At 52.0% G+C, this 23,932-nt stretch overlaps 2 protein-coding genes across 4 annotated transcripts in view; one reads left to right on the forward strand and one right to left on the reverse strand.

The window, feature by feature from the left end:
* The window catches only part of SEPTIN11 (septin 11), a 69,236-nt gene that overhangs the window by 27,280 nt on the left and 18,024 nt on the right, over window positions 1-23,932 (reverse strand). For 2 of the 3 annotated variants that reach the window (XM_053975274.1, XM_053975273.1), the window contains exon 1: window positions 15,567-15,655. In XM_053975274.1, the coding sequence (XP_053831249.1) occupies window positions 15,567-15,593 (27 nt within the window). In that variant the 5' untranslated portion in view covers window positions 15,594-15,655. Of the gene's footprint in view, window positions 1-15,566; window positions 15,656-17,655; window positions 17,750-23,932 lie in introns of those variants that run through there. The other variant, XM_053975275.1, reaches the window with a different exon arrangement.
* Window positions 19,823-22,028, forward strand: SOWAHB (sosondowah ankyrin repeat domain family member B). Its single transcript, XM_053975571.1, has one exon. The coding sequence runs from the start codon at window positions 19,823-19,825 to the stop codon at window positions 21,920-21,922; it is 2,100 nt and encodes a 699-aa protein (XP_053831546.1). The 3' UTR covers window positions 21,923-22,028.

Here is a 23,932-nt window from a genome sequence, read left to right on the forward strand (position 1 = left end):
CACACGGGTCAGGCTGTGACTCCAGGCCAGCTGACACCAGCCAGGGCCAGAGAAGGCCCAGTTTTTGCCAGACTTGAGAACTCACCACCTTAAGAGTTAAAAACAACTCCCATGGAAGGACAGAAGCCATGCTGGGAGACGGCAGGAAGGCATGTTGCTATATGGCCATCAGAAACACTTCTCTCTCTTTCAGTTCTTTGCCCTTTTCCAGCCCTTCTGGCTGCACAGTGCCACACCACCACCGATAGAGATACTGCCCAGCAAGGCAGCAGAGAGGGAAAACCCAACAGCCATTTCCTTCTGTATTTCACTGTCATGCACTTAAAATAGCCTTGAAACAGCTGCACCACAGACCATTAAGTCATTGGATCTATACTTTGCTCAAAGCTGGAGGCAAAGCGCGACACAGGACCCAACGCAGAGGGAAGGGTGATACATGAACTCGGCAAGATTCCAGTTACACCCACAGAGAGGAGGGGAGCTCTCTGAGACACTGCCCCCCGGCACAAAAAGGTAGAATTAAGACAAACCTGGCAACAGAGCATCTGACCCCATTGCCAGGTTTTCCCGCAACCTTCCCCAGGCCTCCACCAACTCCAGTCCTGTTGTCAGGGCTGTGAACACAACCAGAGGAGAAGGATTTTGAGAAAGGAAGGCGGCCCAACGGGCTTGCTTACAGAGCTGTAACAAGGCAGCACTGTTCCAATACCTGACTCACATTAAGGGCCACTGGGACACAAAAAGCAGCAGCTTTCCTTGAGGTGGCAAAGGCACAGCCCAGCAGGGCTGCCTCACAGTTCCTTACCCCCGTGTGCTCCTTCCTGAAAAGCCACAGCCACACATCAAGGGCTCATTTCATCAGCTCCTATTCAACAAGCCCCAGGACTGGAAGGCGCCCCAGATCATGCTCTGGATAATGAATTATCCCTGGGACTCAGAAGCAGGATCCATGTTAATGCTGTGCCCTGCTGGCCTGCTCACAGGCAGGTGGGGGACACTGTGGCTGCCTGGCACACGGACCTGCTCCCGGTGTCTGCAAAGAGTTGTGCCTACCAAAGCACCCAGCTTCAAGTCATTTATTTACCACTTCTCTTGATTCTGGACTAAAGAGTTCAGATTTATCACAGTAGCTGTCTTCACACCTAAACCCTGAGGTAACACAGATGTCCATACACACACATGGCTTATCCCATGCCCAGGTACCACAGCAGTGAGTATAAACAGATCCTAACTTCAAACTAATCATCACCCAGCTCCTTGACAAATCCCTACCAAGACTTCTAGAGTCCAAATAAGTGCTAGATACACAGGAATTCCCCAGGGAAACTTCACTGGTCCAGCACACCAGCACCAACTGGATTGAAAAGAGCTGGCTCAGACCAGCTTTTCTTAAATCCATACACAACGTGCATGTGCATGTATTGCACTAAGGTTGTTAAGTAAAAGGCCAGAGAAAACATCTTGTGTTTAGCCAAATCCAGTGTTGGCAACCTCACCAGCAACAGGTACGCTTGAGTGTGATTCTGACCCACTAGCAACCAGAAAACAGAGCAAAAGAACCAACTTTGAATGATTTCATGGCAGGGTCTAATATGCTGTGTGTTGAGCCACAGCCCTCACATCTGCTCCAAAAAGGGAAACAGAACACACAGAGCCCCTCGTGGCACACAAAGCTCTTCCAAGGTGCCACAGAAATCCTTCACCGTGAATAAGAAAAGGTCAGTAATCAATAAATATTGAAAATTACAAATACTGTTTGCCTTAGCACACAGTTTTTTCATCTTCAGCAAGAAGGAAAGTGGAATTAAGTTGGGCTGATGTGCACGCAGAGGAAAAGGCAAAGGTTTACTCAATTATTTGGCTGACAGTTTTGGAAATACTAGTCCATAGACTTTGAGCTCTCAACTGCCTCAAAGCAATAAAGCTCCCCACTTGCCTTCAGCAAGTCCTGGTTTTCCTGCCTTAAACAGGGAAAGTCAACACTAAAATTTTTATGAATAGGAGCAATTCTGTATTTCAACTGAATTACTTCCTTCCCTCCACCTCACTAACTCCAAATTTTTGTGGTTACCTTAAAAGACCATGTTTTGTCTTTCCAAAAACCTTCCCTGGCCAGAGTTCCTCTAGAGAAAAGGACATGTGATCCAGGTCTGCAGCACAGCCATAAGAGTGGGATTGTTAGGAGATGGGACTAGAAGTTTTTTTATCCTCCTTGTGTTTTGCTGCACTGATAACTGCTACAGAAACTTCACATTTCTGGAGCTGATAGACAGAAAACACATTTCTCACATGCCAGGAATGTTCCCACAGTCCTCTCCATAGCCATCACTTGCTAAGGAGCAGGACCACAAAGATGTGTGATGGCCTCTACAATCCCAGTGATGCTCCAAGCCATAAAGAGTCCCTGGACAGGACACCAGCAGTTGCCCAACATACACTCCAAAGCAGCTAAACTCCATAAAGGCATGGCTAAATAAACATTTACAGCACCAGAAGAAAGGATTAACTCTCTACTCACAAGGAATCCAAGGATTAGCTTGACAGCTAGAGTTTCTGAGCTGGAGCAGAGATAAACCTTTCATTCCAGAGATTTACACCAACTCCCAGAAGTATCAAGAGTCCCACGCCTATGTTCTGGAGTTTATCTTGCTCCTGCCCACCCCCAAAAAGGGATAAGGCTTTCCTTGCATTCCAGCTGCTGGTGACAAAGTAACCCAGTGTGAAGGACGTGACAGAACAAGTCCCCAGCACAGCACAGGCCACCAAGGTCTCTGTCTGATGCAGCACAGCCCAACCCCCTCGGGCAGCTGCCCATCTCTGCCCTTTCCAGAACACATCCTCAGCCTCCCCTGCCAACACACCAGCAAGGAAATCCAAAGCCCATGGTGGCCTCCAAAGGTGGCTCAAGCAGCACCATCGCCCTACAAGAAAAGGGTTTTTCCAAAGGAGATGAGCCTGGGAACTCGACATAGTGGGCAAGGATATTCCCCTCAAGTACAGGCAATGACACCCAAGACCAAGCTTATCTGACAAGGTTATTTTGCAGGATCCTCTTTTCCAAACACCTCTGTAACTGGGGCAACAAATCCTGGGGAAGAAAATAAAAAATGTCATTGGTGCAGGCGGGATTTTATTGTAAAGGCAATGAGGCCACAGCTGGGTGGATGCAGCAGCCTCCTGAGCTGTGTGAGCACAGCTTCCACCCCAGGGCTGCACCCTGGCAAGGGGCAGTGTGCACAGCTCTGGCAAACAGCAGTGTCACAGCATCAGGGATTTCAAGCAGGTTTAGAGCAGATTTATTAGTGTAATCCTAATAATGCAAATAAAGGCAGATGCAAAACTGGCATAAGCCACTGCATATGGAAAAACCTCCCCACGTCCCCCTTCATCAATGGCTGTTACTAAAGCACAAGCCTGTACAGTCACCCTTTTCCTCCCACCTCCCCTCACTGCAAGGGCTTTGGAGGCTCCAGTGACACCCCTGAGTCCCCTTGTGTCAGCAGATTCAGATGCTTCCAGCCCCTGAACCTTCCTTCAGTCAACTGGTAGTTTCCATAAGCTTAGCTTTTGTTGGTGAACAATTTTCCTTTCTGCTCTAGAAAAAGGGACATACATAGCCCCCAAAAAAAAAAACAAAAACAAGCCAACCAACAAAAAAAACCCCAACAATGAGAACAGTGTCTAAATGTACAGCACAAGAAAATAAGCAAGAGAAAAACATTTTCCTTTTGGGAGTTGTTAAGTTTTATTAACCCTATTATTTGAACATCTACATGTAGAAAACAACAATTCTTAAAGGAAAGTACTAACCATCTTTCTACACACAAACCTACATTATAGTGGCTACATTCCAGATGCTAATTAAATGAATCCTCTAACAAGACAATTCTCTTTGGACTGACACATAATTCCAAAGACTTGGTCCCAAACCTACTATCAACTGCATTTGGTGCATTCCCCCCACATTAGCTCCAGAACCAGACTTCACCTAGCTGCTACTTCTTCCCAAGTTATCCATGCCAACACAGCCTCTGGAAGAGCTGCACGTTCAGAGAGCTTGTGGTATGTGTCAAATCTCCAGAACATTTGAGGATCACGCTGCATTTCAACCTGTCCACTGGAACAATGGGCATTTGTAACAAGAGAGGCAGCCAGCAGTCGTTTACACACACAGCAGAAGCAACATTTGGCCAGGAAGTGTGAGAGAAGATGTTTTCATGGCTGGCAAAGGGATAAGCTCCATGAGGAGAACAAGTTATCCAGCAGGCAGGCAGCTGCTCAGAGGCAAGCATTGCTCTATCATGGGACCGAGCCTAGAGGCATGAAGTGCCAAGAAACGCCAGGTAACACAGATCAAGTACAGCAAATCTCCTTGGAGCCTTCTGTATTTATCTCAAATCCACAAAGATCCTTACAGGTAAATGGTGCACATCAACTTGTGCAGAGTGAAGGCTTGCAAAGGAGTAGCTATCACCTAAGGCTCCCCTCAGCTGTGAGGACACACTTGGTTATTGAAACCAGACCTCAGAGATGTTTTCAGCCCTGCCACAGAATAGATGGATGAGCAGAGAGCAAATAAACCACCATTAGCGGGAGGCAGGCACTGATCCTGCCCTGCGTGCTGTCCAAGGCTTCCCATCCGCATTCCAAGGCTCCCATACACCTTTGTGAGCCGGACCTTTGGCTCCTGGTATCTCAGTCATCCGCCGGCTGTCCCAGTGTCGCGACAGTTTAATTAAAAGCAGGAGCCTGAAAAGCTGGAAAGAGGCCTGGAGTGCTGCTGGGCTCACATCCGGCTCTGGAGTCTGGTGCCGAGGAAAGGCGTCCATTCCTTGGCTGCAGCAAAGGCGCCCAACACCAGCTCCCAAGCCAGGGGACAGGTCTGGAGTGGGACCCAGCTGCCCTGGAGCTGCAAGATCAAGTGACCTGGCATCTGCCCAGACAGTCCAATTACCTGGAACAAGGAAATTGTCCTCCCAAACGACAAAGATGCTGCCAAGGCTGCCTGGGAAAAGCCTGCAGCTAAAACCATCTCCCTGTGCTGCTCCCCACTTCTTGTTTGGTGCATGCAGTAGACGCATATTTAAAGCATTTCTGCTACTTCTGAGCGTCCTGTCAAGAGCCCAGCACAGCTCTGCACAAGGGCCAGGCTTTAGGAGCTAAGTGGGACACTTCCAAACATTACCCTGCACTAATCCAATGTTATTTTTCCCACAGCAGCCCGCCGCTCACAAGACCGTTGGCAGAGTTTGCAAACCACTGGCATTCACCCACATTCTCCGGAATAGCGTTCTTCCAAATTCATAAATTATTCCATACGCAAGCTGCTGCAACGTCCGTTAGCAGTTGGAGCAGTCCTGCTAGAAGGTTAAACTGGAGCCAGCATCCACCCCCACGGATTAATTAATGTTGGCCACCACATTCTGCTTCGACTGTCCACCCCAGTCATGTTTGCACTTTGAAGGCAAAACAGAAGCAGTTGGATTCAGATTTAATTTTAATTTCTGCCCCCTTGTCAAGACTTCTGCTTTAGCAGCCCATGCCACTGCTTGTAACAGAGCAGTGTTAAATGAAACCCACACTCCCAGTGTTACTCTCCCTTACACCCCAAAAGCAAACAGACTGAATTCTCTGGAGTACTATGCTTCTGGACAGTCCAGCTACTCGGATTTCTCTGGAACAGTCAAGCTAAACACAGTCCAAACTCTTGCAGCCCTATGAGTGCAGATGATACATATTGCACTGCTCTTGGTTGAAATCCATAGCTCAAGGACAGCTTCTGGACTGGAACATTCTGCAAGGCTGTTTCTCTGAATAACAACAATAAGCAAGAGGATTTGCCATTAGCTTGCACCTCCTGCGGTTACTTTACACTGCAACTTTTTGTGCTTGCAGTACTCAGATTTCTCATCCCCTTTTTCTCCTCAGCTCCTCTCTTTCCCTGGAAGCACCAGGATAGGCAGTCAGGCATCCCTCCACAAGCAAGGCCCTGGGCTGCTGGGCCTGGCCGAGCGCTGTGCCAGCACACAGCACGCGGCAGCTGAGAAGGACTGTGACACATGAGCAGGCTCCGCTGCGCCGGCCTCAGCTCCTGCAGCAGCCCGGCTCTAGAGACCTGACAGAGCAGGTAAATCCTGCCACAAATTGATGGAGCCAAACCTAAGGATTTGGGAGGACAAACACACCCCAAGGCAAATTAAGGCTGCTCCAAGCAAGCGCTTCCTGCAGAGGTCTAGGGAAGATTAGTTCACATGAAGGAGTTCCTTGCTCTAACACGCTCTGTAACTCCAAGTGCTGCAGACCCGCCTATACCAAAACTGGGGCACAATTCCCATGTGCGGTGCACGTTTCTGCCCTTGGCTCCAGTTATTTAATGAGAAACCAAAGTGAGGGATCTGCTGCTGCATATCCTTTATTAAGATTGCAGTCTCCACCTCCACGTTGCTCAAAGCAGGAGGTGATGCACGAAGCCACAAGCAGCCCTGCCTGGGTTGCTCATATTCCAGAGCAGCTGGGGTCTGACAGATAAATACCTGCTGAGGAACTTGGGAAGCCTTCAAAGAGGAAGGCTAATGCCCAGCTCTTCCTCCCACAGCTGTCCAGGAGGAGCTGAGCCTGTATGTGCAGCATGAGGGCTCCCACGTTACACACCAGCACAGCCCAAGAGCCTGCGCCTGTACCTGGCCAGCAGCGCAGGCTGGAGAGGTCCTTCCTCAGGCGCTTGGTGCCTTAATTCACATTTTCTCACATCACTCAGCAGCCCCTGAGGGTGCCAAATGGAGCATAAACCTCAAGAGCGGGCTTGCACTACCTTCCTGCTTACAGAGGAGGATGTCACACATTCAGCCATCTCCATCCTCCTTCCTTCCACCCAGCACCACTGAACCCCACGTGCTGGGCCACTATCCTCCTCTGCACGGCACCAAAATGGGAATAGGAGGCTCCAGCCCTGAGCAGCTTCCAATTGCCAAAATGTTTCAGCACACACAGCTCAGAAAAAGATACATTTACCACAGCGTGGATACTGACAACATCCACACACCCGTCCCTTGGGACTCCTTACCATGGATTTTACACAGGGACCAACTACCTATTTCATGCCAGAAACATTTTCTAACCCGTGTGAACTTTATAGCTCCCTTCAAACTGAAACCAGGACAGCACATAAACTGTATCACAGCTAGCCTGGATTTATACTTCTGCCTTTCTGGCTCAACTGGAAGAAATCATCAGGTTACTTGGTTAGGCTATGAAAATCCTGCTTTCCTCAGGTTATATCAAAATCCTGCAAAGCACATCCCACTGGGGAGGAAAAAAAAAAAAAAAGACCAACCTTTCCAAGCTCTGTTCCTGGCAAAGCCAAACCTAGAGGAAATGTAGCTGTGTTCAGTAACAGACAGGAGTCACATGGCAAGCCACAATTTCAAATAATGTTTTGTTTAAGCAACAAAACACCTCTGGCTTTGTGTTTAAACGGTTCTGGCCTACACCAGAGAAATTAAGTATCTCTGAGGAATGCTCTACGTGAAAATTGCCCTCAAATGCACTCACACAAACCCAGAGAAACAAGGTCAGAGTTACTCACACTGCTCACCTTTAAACCCTTCCTCCTTATTGTTACATCTCCTTGAAAACACAATTTGCATATTACCCTATTTGAATAGTTATTTTCTTGAAGGCAGTTTTAATTAAAAGCATTAATCTGGTAAAGCCTCTGTGCCACAAGAGTTCACTCGATTCGGTGCAACAGGGCGAGGTCTGCAGAGGCGACTACGGCGTGCTGTTAATTCTCTGATCACAACTTGGCACCTCACAAAACAATAGAGGGAATTATCTCCTGCTTTACACGTGCAGAAGACAAAGGCACACCAAGACAAAGGTATTTGCCCAAGACCACACATCAAATCAGAGGCCAAAACACTCACAGCTTGTCAGCCACACAAACACTAATCCTAAGTGGCTCTGCTAATTATTGCTCTAATAATTAATAACTGCTCAACTGCAAATGCTGAATGGCAGGAGTGCTTTCCAGCCGGGTGAATATCCAGCTACCTGGAAACACACAGCCCAAGGTCCCCTGACAGTCCCAGTCAATCACACATCAGAAACCCACGTGAATCGTTCCAATTGTTCGGTGACCATCAACTGTGCGTCCCAGAAGGGGAGACGTTTCTCTGTAAAGTTGTTTATTCTTTTACTTTCAGCCAGGTGCTTTGTAATTCAGAACATCAGGAGAGTCTAGCACACCTTAGCTGAAGAGATGCCCCGCAGCCTACACTTCTTCCATGAAGGCTCTCCCCAGCACTGAGAGCTCCCGGATCTGGTGCCACTTTTTGCCTCCATTTGGACACCAGGGACTTGTGCTGCAAGCACCAAACACTTCCCTCTCCCAGAAAACTGAACCAGGCCTGTGAGAAAGGCAGGAGCATGTAAGGGATCACTTGAAGATGGAAAGATTTAAGGGAGCAGAGGGAGAAAAGAACTGACATACATTAGGTCAAGTGCTCCTGAAAAATGCCAGTTCCTTTATATATAGCGACAGTACTCTGATATCTTTTCATCTCAGCTTGCCATTGTCAGATATTAGCTGAAATTCCCTGCTTTTGCTCTGGCTGCCATATTAAAGTGCCATGTATTTAATATTAATGAGGGAGATGAAAGAAAGTGAGACTAGCCTGGCATTTTTTCTGTGATAAAAGACAGCTTGTGGCAGAAAAGCATTCATTTAAAAGCACTAGGGATTTCTCTTGGCTTGGAAATTACATACAAGATACAGGAAAACTGTAAAACCCTTCTCAAATGTAATTAAAAATCTTGATCTTCTGATTCTATAGGTTAACAAAGGCATAATGGTTGACTGGTTGTTTCTTCTGCTAAGATAACCGCAGTAGCAGGGAGTTGAGTTACCTGGCCAGAGTTACGGGAAGCTTTAGCTGAACTGCTGAAACAAGATTTGAAAAATTACTTTCCACCCCCCTTCTCCACCAGTGTTCATACCCTTGTGCTTGCACTCAGGCAAAAAAAAATCTCAGGGCTCAGAACTCTGCCCAAAAAAGCAAAGGTATAACGAGGCCTGCCGTAGGCCAACCCGGACATGAAGCAGATTTGAAGGAGGAAAAAGCAGCAGCCAATGGCTGCAGTGATGAAGTGGTGTGATTTGTCACCAGACGATACCACAAAATCCCTGCTCCTCTTGGGGCCTTGACATGAAGATTTGAGGACTGTGCATATGTTCAGTCCCAGATGGCTGCGTTAAGCCTTATAATCACTCCCAGCATTTACAGGGAGCAATACCTGCTCACAGTATGACAACCTAATCGTCTCGCTGCAAAAGCTCAGAATAAATGAGTACTGCTTCCAATTATTTAATTCAACGCTTTCTGACAAGACCAGCCTTGACGCCTCAAACTAGGAACAAAACAACAATAAAGATTATTGAAATAACATTAGCCATGCTGTTTCTCTGTTCATTCCACAGATAACCAAGAAACATAATCCTACCAATTACAGCTAAAGGAGACAACAGGGGAAAAAAAAATCTTCAATCACAGATGAAGCAAGAAAAGGAAAATCCAACTACACGTATGCACAACCTCTTTACTGGCAACCCTGTACATTTCCTAGACACATCCAGGCGATGTGGGGAAAGACATGTTCCTGCAGGGAGATGCCAGGAATGAGTGCCAGTCAGAACCCGGGTACCTTCACCTTTCCAGGTTGCAAGTTTCATTTCCAACCTAGTCTGTTGCCTGCCAAATTTTGTCCTAGAAAAATTAAGCCAGGATCATCAGCCTGGCATTGTACACTCATCTGAAAGCTGCCAAAAGCTCCCAGGCTGATACAGAGCAGAGGAGAAGGGTTTACGTGGGGCTGAAGTGAGATGATTTGTGTGTGACAAAATGCTAAGATGTGTCTGTGGCTACAGCAGGAGCCCCTAACTGGAAGGCTAAAAGCAGCCCTGCAATTCCACCTCTACTGCAGTTCACACCACCATACTCTCTGTGAACTCCTCTCTGCACTGCCCCGCAGAGCCACAAGCTCACAGGGTCACCAAGTAAGCCATCTCCCCAGCTTGATCCTTTTGCTTTCTCTACAGACAAAAACAGAGCTGCCACCACCAGACTGCCAGAACCTTAATTCAAGCCAAGTTCATGTGATTACACAAAGCGCTTCACACACTTGGTGCATTCAATATGTCTGACAAATAAGTTCTGTTGAGCCTTTTGCTTACACAGGACGTTGTAATTGACTTTGCACCCAGTGAAGCCACCAGACTTGGCAGAACACCTTCAGATCCACAGACAGCCCCAAACAGCCCAGAAAGACACTTAAAAATACCCTGCCCAGGAGTCAAAACAGTGCCTCACTTCCACACCCATCACGTGAGAGAGGTTAATGCAATTCCTGAATCAAAGTCAAGAGAGGCATGCAGATTTCCAGGAACAATTTATATTAGAACTACTGCTGTGCAAAGGAATCGGTTCTCAGGAGCTGCTGGCAAAGCGGGGGCAGCAACGGTGGCAAAGCCAAAGTGGTTTTAAACCAAATCTTGTTCTATTAGCTTGTGCCAAGTATTCATGAACAGATCTGGTAAAGAAATAACCCATAATTACAGTACTTCAATAACATATTTCCAGCAGCTAGATTCCATCTGAAAATAAACCCAGAAACAGAAAATCCAATTAGACAACAGAAAGATCTAAAGAAGCTGTAAGCTCAGATGGAAGAAAGCACCAACTCCCCAAAACAGCAGCAGTCTGCTCTGACAGCACCTTATGTGGGATGCTACTACAGAAAACAAAATCCTCAAGCCTGCAAGGAAAGATGCAGCTTCTTCCTATTTGCAGACACTTCAACAGCTCTAATTGCAAATTCAGGTCCTAAGCCTGTGTCGTCAAAAACACGGGCACAGCCTGTATTCTTAAGTAAGGAGTCCCAAAGATAGCTCAATACTCATAAATCACAGAGCTCAGTAAAAAACCTGGGAAAGGCAGTAATGGCCTTTGGACTACAGCTTGTGCCAGTAGAGCACCACTTAGATGGGATAAGCAGAGCACTCCAGAGAGGGAGAAAGCTTCCAGAAAGGCTGGATACTGCTAAAGGAAAACTACAGGGAGCTGTTCTTCCTGCTTGTGGCTCTTCCTTCAGCACCTCATGCACAGCCAAGTGGACCTTGCCTACATCCCCATTCATCACACCTGTCCAAGCTGTGGACAAGAACAGTTCTGGCAACAAAGTCCTGGCCCACATGTGTCTAAACCAGGCACCATGGTGCAGAGGATGAGCAAAGGCATCCAGATTGGAGGGAACAGCCAAGAAGGAGCATCTCTTACTCCCAACTGCAAAGTGGACACAAACAAGGACTTGCACTCCGTGGAACAAGAACAACATTTGGGGTAAATTTCTGTTAAGGCTGCTGTGAGCTAAGAGAGCGAGAGCCCGAGGTGGGTTCCGTGTATCCGCTGCGGAGCCTCCTCCAGCAGCAGCGCTGAACTCCCCCCGTGCCGTGGTGTTTGTCTGAACCATTATCACGCATCGCTTCCTCCAGCGGGCTGGAGAGCTGCTCACAGAGCTGGAAGTGAAGCGTACCTAAAAAAAGCTTCCAGTACTATTGGGAGGCTTTTTTTGTTTATTCTTACATCACCTGGTCGCATCCAACTGTTCAACGCTGAAGCTGCTTCAGTATCTTTCCCTAAAAAAGCCCCTGCAGCTCACAGGACTGAAGCCTAGAGCCAAAGCACACCAAGGGTAAGGCTGGATGAGGCTGCAGCGTTTGCCAAGCCAACAGAAGACCCTCTGCCCTCAGCACCTCTCCTGCCAAGCAAGTGCTGAGCAGCCTCATGCCCATGCTACCAGAACCACCTCAAAGAGCCACAGAAAGGCCACAAGACAAGCAAGAACCCTCAGATGGCTTCACAGCAGACAGCCAGCCAAGAAAGCTCTCTCTCTCAGGGGCTGCAAAGGTGGGAAGGGAATATATAAAGCATGCCTCAGCTATGCGTAAATATTTTATTCCTCAGATTCATGCTTAGTCAATCTCCATCATTATTTTAGGGGCCTTACTCAGGCACTAAAATTGCTTCCCCATCATCTCACCTACACAAAGCAAGGGCTTTCCAAGTATCTCACTCCAGCTCAGCTCATTCACACTGCAAAAGCTAGAGGTCCTGAGTATGTTGTGGGCTCACACACAACCTGCCCTGTGACTGAGGCTGAGCTGAAACAAAAGCAAGGAGGAGGCAGGTTCCCACCATTGTTAGCATCAACAGGAGCAGCAAGAATTGTCTGAAAGAATTTCCTACTGCAAACAAGGCAGCGAGGTGAATAAAGGAAACAAAAAGGTCACAAACTAAAATACAGTCCTGTGTGCACCACCTGGGGCTGCTTCCTTGGTACAGACAGCTGAGCCAGGCCAGGCCCAAAAGCCCATTTGGCAGCAGCAGGCAAGGAAGCCAAACCCCATGCCCTGGCCACCTCAGCAGCCCAAGCAGTGCCACCCACACCCACAGCATCACCACGTTCAGTGAGAGGAGCCCGCAGCCCCACAGTGCAGAAGCATGGGGCACCCCCTCCCTGGTGCCCATCTCTTGTCCCAGGCCAGTGGTCATGGTGGCCCTGTGGCACCCAGCAGCACACACGGATGTGGCTCTCCAAAGGTGCTGCCCCTAGCTCTTGCAGAGCCCAGTGGGTGTCAGCAAATCTGCTGCTCAAAGACAAAGCACAGATGCTTCAGCCCCCCTCCACCTTCCCATCTCCCTCTCCTTCCTCCCCTCCATGGAAACCAGCAGTCTCTCATTATCAAGTATTTTTAAAACAGATTGAAGAGTAAGAATACATTGTGCTGTTTTAATCTCTCAGATAATGGTTTCTATGCAAAATAAGCATTCCAGCTTAATTTTCCCTCAGTTTTTGTTAGACCTGGCAAGGGGGGGGGGGGGGGAATACACCAAAGTATACTCTTAAATGAACATCAGTCTCACTCCTGCAACACAACCCAGCTCTGGTTCTGTACACATTTAGGATAAACACATAAAGAGAAGGGTAGGTAGGCCAGGGCCCTCTTCCATACTCAGATCTACAGACAAACCATCCAACACTGGTCAAGATGCTGGGAATTAATCCAGGAGGAAGAAAAGTGTCCCCTGTCCAGCACATCTCAACAGCTTCCAGACTGGAAGTGGCTTATCTCACACTGAGCCCAGATGACCACGGCATCCCCTCAGCCTGGTGCATGCTTAAGCACAGGCGTGGATTTCATCAGCTGAGAGCTCCCGGCACCCATCCTTGCTTACCCAGGCCTCTACATTTGCATGCCAAAATCAGTCCCCATTAAGTCAAATGAAATTACAGGCAGCAACATTACACATGTGCCTTCACATCTGCGGGATCAGGGCCTTAAAAAGAAAGCCTCCCATCCTACCAAAACACGCCCTACTCTGCTACAATTAAACACAGACACTTCAGAGCAGTTCGCTCAAGTTATTTTTCTATGCATACTTTTACAATTAACATAATGTCATATCCTGCCAGGACGTAAAAGCTTGTGACTCAGGAATGTTATCATCATTTTAACTCCAACTGACTCGCTTTTGGTTTCATTCCTTTCCTTTTTCTTTCCCTCTTCCTTTAATTCTCCCTGCAACAAGTTGCACGCCACTCACGGCTCCACTTAATCATATTTTGTAAGAAAGCTGCAAAGGCAAACGTTCAACAGCCTTGCCTTGCTCGAACATATAATTAACTATTCCTTGCAACTCCCTGCCACCCTCACAGCAAAACACCAGCAGCATGCAAAGCGGGAGCAGGGAGGATTAGATAAGGAGGTACATAAGACAGAACATGACCGACACCTCCTGAACGCCAGGCTACCATCCTTTCTTTGCTTATCACCCCAAGATAAAACAACTCCCTTGTCCAAAAAGCGTGGATTCCAGAGGATCTGCCCAGCAGCTGCTTGAGAGGAAGCCGTGTGCCCTCCTCCTTCCCTCTCCCACATGCACATGCTACTCTCGTGCTGATGGATGCTTCGTCCTGCAGTCAGTCCCACTGGACTGGACTCAGCGGTCCACAGACAAGAATTCGGTTTAACTGGTGCAAAACCTTCTGTGGATGTTGTTCCGGGATGGCCATGGACTTGGGTTAACCAAAATAACTCAAGAGGCTCAACAGCAGCACCAGTTTAACATAATAGCAAAAAAAAAAAAAAAAAAAAAAAAAGCGGCAAACACATTCACAAGAACAAACGGCAGTCAAGTCTTGCAATAAGCCACGTTCCTGAGCCTATTCATGCTGCAAAGTTACTGCTCCACACAAAGCCAAAAGGCTCTGCTTTGCAATACCCTTCAGCTTGCCCTAAAAAACCATCTGAAGCCACACTTTCAATGCATATTCTTACACTGAAAGACAAACTTCAATTTCCAAGCGTGCTTTACACCTTAAGATCAAGGAAACATTTCAGAAGAAGCCTTACAAATGGCCGGCATAATTTATAGGTATTCTGTTAAGAAACACCAGCTCTTATTTTGCTTAGTAGCATAACTTCCCCACCTCCAGTAACACCATTAACCCCATCTCCATACATTTGCTTTGCCACATCAGAGGAACCATACAGCCCCGCAGATCCATAAGCACATAATAAAGGCTGAAAGAAACTGGTCTCATCCTGGTCACATCTTGAACGCAGACCACTTTCTTGTTTTGAGAGGGAGTCACACTCTAGCTCCCCACTTGTGGGCAACTTCTACGTTACTCCCGAGCACTGAAAAAGTTACCGGGAAGTCGGTCAAGTCTCTCCCTCCCCTGGCCGACGATGCACAAAAGCGCATTCAGTCTGGTCACGGTGGAGTTTCATTCATGTTCCCGCAAGCTGGATGCAAGAGAAACTTCCTTTTCTTTTTCGGTATCTTTTAGCTTTTGTGGGTTTGGGGGTTTTTTTACACTTTCTCCCCGTCAGGGGGAAATATTTTGTCTTTCTCAATACGAACGTAAAAACCCTCTCGGCCACCACATCCCCAGAAAAACGGTCACGCTGGAAAATGCAGGACACGCTTGTCCCAGCAACACTTCCACGCCGGGACTGCCGCGCCGCGCCCGCCGCAGCCCCCCGGGGACCGCGGGCCCGTCCCGCCCGCCGGCTGCCCACCCGCACGGGGCACAGCCCATCCCGCTCTCAGCTCGTCCCACCCACGGGCAGCGGCGGGGCAGACACACCCGCGGCAAGGCACCGACACCTCAGGGGCGGCGGGCGCAGCCCGGGACCACCCCCGCCGTTTCCCCGTGCCCGCGGGGCTATGGAGCAGATGCCCGCCGCCGCCACGGCCCCGCCGCAATCACGAGCTGCGGCCCCAAAACGGGGCCAAATAAAGTTTGGCGCGGGCTCCCCCGGCCCCGGAAACGGGCAGAGGCGGCGCGCCGCGGCGAGCCCACCGTGCCCCTCCGGCATCGCGCCCCCGCAGCCCCCTGCCCCCTACAACCCCCGGCACGGCATCCCCGGCGCTGCGCCCCGGCAGCGCCCGCCGCCGCGCCCCGGCCCCGCGCTAGCCCCGCCGCCCCCCGGCCCCGCGCACCGCCGGTCTGCCCACGGCCACGGCCATCGCGGTGCGGTGTCTGCGCTGCGCTGCCGCCCGCCGCCTCTGCGCTGCCTGCTAGCACTGCAACATGGCCACCCGGCGGGGAGGGCCCATGCGCAATGCAAAGGGGCCGGGCGGCGAGGCGGGACCCCCCCGGCCCTCCCCCGGGGCCGCCGGGCAGCGCGGGCGGGCGACCGGCGCCGCCCTGCCGCTCGGGGAACGCCGAAAGTCGGCGGGAGCCCCGGGGGCTGCAGTCAGTGCCCAGCAGTAACCCCACCACTAATCCCTTCTCCTGCCCACGCCCCCCACGCCGGGCCGCGGTACCCGTCCCCTTAACCTCAAAAGGGTCTCTCTCGCCCACCCTGGCAGCCCCACATCTGAACGCACAGACACATCTGCTCCAAAGAGACGGCCAAGCCAGCGCTCAGCAAGGTCCTCCTAGCAGCAGTTAGGTGAAGAAGGAGCGCGGGGATTCGGCAAAGAGGTATTTCTAACAAGGAGGCACACAGGAGCCCTTAACTCCCTTGCATAACAACACAGAGGACAAAACCTGCCACCCCATTCCTCTTGTTTCTCCAAGCACTTCTCTTCTGCCACACACACAGAGTTTTTCAACAAACTCGGTATACCGAACAGCAGCCGCAGCGGCCAGTTGCTCTCCCATGTCACAGCCGAGACAGCCACAATACACAGAGTGTCACCATACAATTGCAGAGAGCTTTAGCCATACAGCCACTGCAGAAGGCTGCAAGCTTCTGCCCTTCTTGTTCTTTAAACTCAACCTTCCATACCCCTCATGGTTCACACATCACACCTGTGTGCCTTCTGTTCCCTTTGGTGATTGGGCAGCACACCTGGGCACTCCCTGTCTCGTTACCTGCAATGCTGCTCACCTGCCTGTCACAGCTGTAGCCCATTGGGGATGAGGCTTGGCAGCAACCCCACTCCCAATTCCACAAACTGTGTGCCTACACCCCCACTCCACTAAAAGACTTCCAGGGCTGAAGAGAAGCACAGCTGCGTACTTGCCACTCCAGCTGACAAACACTTAACATCCTGGTGTTGAGCACTATATCCCTTTATCTAAAAAAAAAAGAAAAAGGGGGGGGGCTAAGCCAAACATGTCTGCTTGCCAGTCTTTGACCAAGGTAGTGATGAAAAAGAAGCCCTGCACTGTTTTGTGAGACATAAAACACCAAAGGGCTACAGAAAGCAAAAGACCCTATTTGCTGCACACGTGAAGGATACACTGAATTATGGACACATATAAGAACATCCACAGAATCAAAAGGAAAAAGCCAGAAGAATAAGAACTGAGAGCACAAATAAATGACCAGAGGTAGTGTTAAGCAAATAGAGCTCTTCAGTACACTTACCATTTGTAGTCCCTTTGATGTCAAGCTTGTACCTTTTCCCTCCAAAAGCCATTTCTGTACGGCTACATAGTAACACACGGCTGTTTGAAGAGGGCTACAGAGTCCAGGTATCTCCTTCCTGTAGCTTTTTTGACTATGCTTTGAAGAACTCAGGGGCTGATCTTGGAGAACAGTCCCCCACACCAGCTCCTGTGCCCCCAGCCTGAACCAGAACCAGTGGAAGTGCACCACCTGACCCTGCTCCCCACCAGCAGCTGAGGCTCTGTACCTGGGCCCTCAGCTGGGCACAGGTGCAGCCCTCACCAGCAAAGCTGCTACACCAACAGACATGCAAGGGTGTCTACCAGGAACATTTGGCAAGCACAGCTAATGCAGTGTTTTCATCACTCTAACATGTTAGGCGTTGATGCCAATATCTGAAGGAGGCTTCAGTGTTACACTCACTACTGCTCTTGTAGCAAATTCCTCCTGCACGCACAGCTTCAGGTGAGGAGGTGCTGAGCCAGCCTGTGCTGGGAAATGCGCCCGGACCAGTGCAGCCTCTAGTGGAAACCTGGTGATCCTATCTAAGGAGCTGCCCTCGTGGCACCTGTGGGTGAGGCAGACAGAGCTTCCTCTCGTCTGGATTAGAGATGCATGATACTCCTACATCAGCATAACTCAACCAACATGAAAATCTCCTGTGCTCATAAAACCTTGATGTGACTCACCGTGTCCTTCCTTGGCCCAGAGCTGGGAGAGCCGTGGACGCGCTTCCTCCTCGATACTCATGCACACACACCTTCCTGGGTACGGCCGTCCGCGCTGAAAGAGCAGGGGCAGAAAAACATCAGCACAAAGAAATGTTCTGCCATCGTCCCAGACCTCAGCTAGTGCAGCTCTCTGCAATTGCTAGCGTTCAGCACCTTGTTCCTCAAAATTTCATACCTGTGGCTAACAAATCAACACCCAGGCAAAGAGAATTGCCAGCCCCTCATTCCAAGGACCCCACAGGAACTGTTTCAATGTTTCCAAAGAGAATTGCCAGCCCCTCATTCCAAGGACCCCACGGGAACTGTTTCAATGCCTCCAAAGATGTTAGCATCATTTTGCAAAGCCATTATACACAGAGCATCATCACACCACTTCTGACGACTTCAACCCATGCAGAGTAACACCATAACATGTCCAAAAGCATCAAGCATCAGTCTTGTTTTTTTTTTTTTGTTTTTTTTTTTTTTTTTAGCCCAACCTTTTATACCCTCATGGTTCACACATCGCATCTGCGTGCCCTCTGTTCCCTTTGGTGATTGGTCAGTGCACACCTGGGCACTCCCTGTCTCATTACCTTCAATGCCGTTCACCTGCCTGTCACAGCTGTAGCCCATTAGGGATAAGGCTCAGCCACAGCCCCACTCCCAATTCCCACAAACTACAGTTTTCCCACTGTTGTTTTATTTGGATTTTTTATCTTTGCAATCTACCCTCCTTTCTTATTTGTGATCACAGTTACAACCATTACACTCCATTCATTTCCTCTCAGTTGCTTCTGCTGAGAGCATGCTGCTAACAAACGCTGTTGTGACGCAATCCAGGGCTCATCAGAAGAGGAGGGAGAAATGTACGGCGTGGAGAGCAGCACCAAAGGAATGTGCTAAGTGATAAAATACTAACATGAGCCTTACCCTCTCCCAGCACCTGCACCCTATCCAGATGAAGACAGCTGATGGGATGTAGCTTGTACACAGCATCTATTGCAATCTCTGTTTGTGAGGGCTGCACACCTTCTGGGTTTGCAGCAGGCTGCAGGATATTCCAGCTGCTTACATGACAGGCAGCTAAAAATATTTATGGATAGCCATGAGCCTGCAGCAGAGATGGCTTCTGAAGTGTGACTTAGGGCCTGATCCAGACCTCTTTAAAGCCAGGGAGCCCACACTGAGCTCAGTCTCTCCATTCTCTGACTGCGAGACAGAAAATCCAGCACACCTTCTCTCCCACATTTTTACCCATAATTCAGTCCCTAAACTGCTTGGGGCAGGGGCCGTCATTTTTTTTTGGTGTGCACAGGGCACACTGCCCACGGGGGCACTGATATTACCTGTTCCTCTCAGCTGTTACTACGTACACACTTGTAGTAACAGCATGGGCAGTCCACAACAATGTGAGATCCCCACAACAGTACAATGTGTGTCCAACCTCTCTCAGCCACGCAGCAAGTACAGAGATGAGATGCGGTGAGATACGATTTGACTGCAGACACCCACCCGTGGTGTTTGTGTGTTGCTGTCGTACGCGGGTACAATCACACACACTTGTAATAACAGCTACCCCAAACCACAACGCATTTGTGAATCTTTACTGCCAGTTTTTCTACAGTACTGCACCACAGGGCAGTTCAGGTCGGGAGGCATCTCTGGTGTTTAGGTGTTTAATGGCACCTAAATATCCCTGAGGATGGAGACCTACCCTTTCCGGCCAACATGTTCTCATAGCTGACCACCCTCACAGTAAAACAGTTTTCCCTCACACACAAATGGAATTTCAATTTTTGCCTATCATCTCCTGTCCGTTCACTGACACAATGACTGATAAGCATCTCTTTGGTCTCACTGCCTGCCAGCAAAGGACCCTCGCACCTCTCAGCTCCTCCCGCCCCCCTAGCCTGCTTCTCTCCTTCGGTGTCGCCTCTCCTCAGCGCTGTCACCCCAGCTCGCACCTCCACGGGCCGCCACCTCGGGCAAAGGCGACCGTGGGGTGGCGGCCCGGCCGCGGAGGAGGTGGAGGAGGAGGCGGAGAGGCCCGGCGCGGCAGGAGGCGGGTTTCCCCGCCGCACCTGGGTGCAGCGCCGAGCACCGAGGCGCAGCACCGAGCACCGAAAGCCGGCCGGTCCGGAGCATGGCGCGGGAGCTGAGCCAGGAGGCTGTGCTGGACTTCCTCTGGGCGGCCGGGGGGCGAGCCCCCAACACGGCGCTGCTCCGCCACTTCCAGCGGTTCCTCCGCGACCCGGCGCTGACGGAGCAGCAGCGGCGGGAGCGCCGCGAGTACTTCAAGAGCCTCGTCAACTCCCTGGCCACCGTCCACCCCGCCGCCGCCCCCGGCGCCTCCAAGGACATCGTCCTCCGCCGCAGGTACCGCGACCTCCTCGATGAGGAGCTGCCACCTCCGGAGGAACAGCGGGAGCAGGAGGAAGAAAAGAACGAGCCGCCGCCGCCGCCCCGACGCGACCCCGACGGGCGGCGCGGCCCCCGCGGGGAGGCGGCGGAGCAGGGGCAGCCCGGCGGGGCGGGGGGCTGCGCCGCCCGGGGCCGGGGCGGGCCGTGCTGCGAGTGCCGCCGGGCGCGCCGCGCTGCCGCCGCCGTGCCCGCGCCGGGCCCCGGGACACCGCCCGCCCCCCGGCCGCCCCGCTCCCGCTCCCCGCCGCCACCGCCGCAGCCGCCCCCGTACCGGACCCAGCCGCTGTCCTCGGGCCCCTGGGCGCTTCGCCCCGGCGGCACAGCGCGGCCCCATCCCCCGGCGCTGCCGTCGTATCCTGGGGCGCTGTTCCCCGCGGTGCCGCCCCGGTCCCTATCGCCGCCGCCGCCTGCCGCCGGGCCGCCCTCTGCCACAGCGCCCCGGTCCCGGACGCCACCGGGCCCAGAGATGCCGCCTCCCTACAGGTTGCCTCAGCCCCGATCTCCGCCGCAGCCGGCGACTGGGATGCCCTTACTGAAGGCCCCTCGACCCTCAGCAAGCCCGGGGAGGCGACCCCACGCCGGACCCATCCCGTCCCCGCTGCTGTCATCGGGCCCCAGGGCGCTGTCCCCCCGTGACCTGCCCCCATCCCGATCCTTGCCGTTGCTGTCCGCCCCGGAGGTGCTGCCCCTGTCCCGGTCCCTGCAGGTACTCCCCGCCAGCCCCTCCTCATCGTCACTGCTTTTGTCAGGCCCCGAGGTGCTCGCTTCCACCAGGCTGCCCCCATCGCAGTCCAGGTCCCTGCAGCAGCTCCCCACCAGGCCGTCCCCAGACCTGCCGAGGGGATCCAGGGGGCTGGCCCCCAAGGGATCAACCCAACCTCAAGTCCTGCGACTGTACCCGTGTCAAAGCCTGACACTGCCGTCAGGTCCTGGGATCCTGCCCACAACCAGGTCCCCCCCACCTCAATCCCTGCCACAGTCCGCCACTCTCCCGTCCCCATCCCGCTCCCTGCAGCCACCCCTTGCCAGGTCACCCCCATCCCAGTCCCTGCTGCCAGCACAGGGCCCCGCAGTGCCCCAAGCCCCGGAGAGCCAGCCCCCGGCACCGCTGCCTGTTTTCCGGAGCATCAGGTGCCAGCTCGCTTTGTCGGAGGCGCAGGGCAACCCCCCCTCAGTGCACGATGACTGCGGGCGGCAGCCTCGCTCCGCGCTCGCCAAGAGCTCCCCTAGGAACGCCGCAAGCCGGGGGCCCGTGGTGCCGCTGGGACAGCGGGAGCACGCCTGGCTGGTGGCAATGTCAGCGGGCTGCTGGGCTCAGGTGCGAGGGCTCTTTCTGGAAGAGCCTGAGCTGGCCCTGCAGAGGGACTTCATATCAGGCTTCACGGTCCTTCACTGGCTGGCCAAGCACGGCGACGGGCCGGGCCTGCAGGAGCTGGCAGCGGCGGCGCGGCAGGTCGGGCTGGCCCTGGACGTGGACGCCCGCTCGGGCTGCGGGTACACGCCGCTGCACCTGGCTGCCATACACGGCCACCAGCTTGTCATCAAGGTGCTGGTGCTGCAGCTGGGGTGCCAGGTGCAGGTGCGGGACGGCAGCGGGCGCCGGCCGTGGGAATACCTGGGCAGCTCCACCTCGGGGGAGATCTGGCAGCTCCTGGAGGCACCCCGTGGCACAATCATGTTCCCCACGCAGCCCCTGGCCCGCAGCGTGTCCTCTGTCAGCAAGGTCTCGCCGTCCACCGGCAGGGCAGCGCTGCCTGCCTGCCTCAGGGTGCAGCTCGGGCGTGGGGCAGTGTCCCACCCATCCGGCAGCGACAGCGACTGAGACAGCTCCCCCGGCACCCCCTGCCAGTGGAGATGGGACCTTGGTGGCCACCCTGAGAGATAAAGCCACGCAGGCAGAACAAAAGCTGTGAAACAGACTGAACCTATTGAAGAATGTACTTTTAAATTATTCCAGTGAACTGTTGTCTGAGCCTCTCTGCCCTCCGTCCCATTTCTTGCTTTTCTACCAGAGAAGGATGCAGTAACTCTGCTGGAAGCAGGAAGAACCCTCGGGAGGCAAGTCCTCTGCAGCCCGCAGGGCCAGGACCAGCTGCTGGACGCAGCCATGGCCACCAGCATTAGTGGGGCCATGGCTTTGGGGTGAGGCTCAAGTCTGGCCCCAATCAGGGTAGGGCACTTCCTTTTGCTGACAGTGACAGATTGTTGTTGGTCCTGGGGCTTGCAAAACACTTGTTTATACCACCTAAATTCTGGGGAGTAGTAAAACTACATCCCTTTTTAATCCCAGCGGATTAAGGATGAGTCCCTCTTTTAAAAATGCAGCTGATCAAGATCCAGCCTTCCGGTGAGTAGGGAAGGCGTTTCCCAGGCCACCTTGCCCACCATTCCATGCCGAAAGGAATGCAGGGCAGCACCACAGCCCTGCTGCCCTCCATAGCTGCCTGGGGCTGCCCAGCGGTGTCCCTGCTGCTCCCTCATTCCTACGCCTCCAGTTGCTCTCCTCACATCACAGGATTAGGAAGTGGTACCTGTGCTGTGGCTAGAGCCCTGTTCCCACACCCTGGGATGGAAAGCATTGTGGCAGGATTCTGTGTTGGGCAGAAAAGGAGCTGTGCTGTAGTATGGGTCCCAGTCTTGCAGAGGTAGTTTCATAACCAGAGCTGCATTTTCCCAGAGACACCAGCCCTAAATTGCCTGTTAGGTGTTTATGTGATGGGGGCAGGTGGGATTGGGGGGCCAAGTGCAGTCAAGAGATGTCCAGTGGAGTAATTCCTCAGAGTTTACAAAAAACAAACTGTCTTTAGGAATCTCAGTGGATTGTGTGGGTCCTATAATGTACTCTGCTCTCTGATTTAACATAAATGAGCCTCTAAAGTGTCAAAAATTGCAACAAGTTAATCTTGCACCTAATCTGTCTCTCCTATCGATCCTCTATGGAGGCAGGAAGAGAGCTAAGATGCATGAGACAGGGATCCAGTGCTGCTGGGTTGATGCTGCTGCTGCTGCTGCTGCTGCTGCTGCTGCTGGGTGACCCCGGGTACAGGACCAGTGAAACTGGGACTGCTGTCTCAGCCTCAGTGGGAGGCTTTGGGGCACAGCAGAGCAGGAGGTGGGAGCGCTCATGCATTTGAGGCATGTGTGTGAATGCCTGCAGTTTCGGGGAGGAACAGGAATGAGGGCAGCAGAACCTGACCCTTGCATAACACGCGTGCCAGGGAATGCCTCGAGTCCTTGCTCAAGCACTAATTGAGGTCTCCGCTTTGCTTGGGGTTTATTTGAGGGAGGACCTTTTTCCTGCACAAGTGAAGCTACTCTGCCTGACTCTTGGGCCACGGAAGGTTGTGGCCTTTCCCCAGCCTGTTTTTCTCCTTTTACAGGGAAAGAGTTCAGTAAACCAAAGCAGTGTGCTGTCAATGACCATTCCTCTCTGAGATGAAACACCATCTTGAACTCATAAGCAATTCAGCTGTGAAGTGGCCTCTGAGCCACCGGCATGAGAACTTGGAGGGCCCTCTGGGACTCCTCCACAGCAGGAGGAATTCTGTGTATCCCCCTTTCTCTTCTATCCAGCTGGGGTTTATAGTTTAGGTCACACCAAGACACAAAGTGGCTACTGCCTGGGAAAGAAATGAAGCCTTTTCCACCACATTTAGAGCCGTTGTCGCTATTCACATCATGCACTAGGCTCCCTTGGGAAAGGGATCCCTAAAGCCTTCCACAAGCCTTGGCTAGGAGCTCCTAAAAGCAACCCTGTTGACAGGGGATGTCAGGGATGCCACCAGAGCCTTCCTGTACAGGGAGCTTCTCAGAAGGAACCCCAAATGAAAGA

This window comes from Vidua macroura, chromosome 4, assembly GCF_024509145.1.
Source record: "Vidua macroura isolate BioBank_ID:100142 chromosome 4, ASM2450914v1, whole genome shotgun sequence".
Classification (NCBI taxonomy): Eukaryota; Metazoa; Chordata; class Aves; order Passeriformes; family Viduidae; genus Vidua; species Vidua macroura.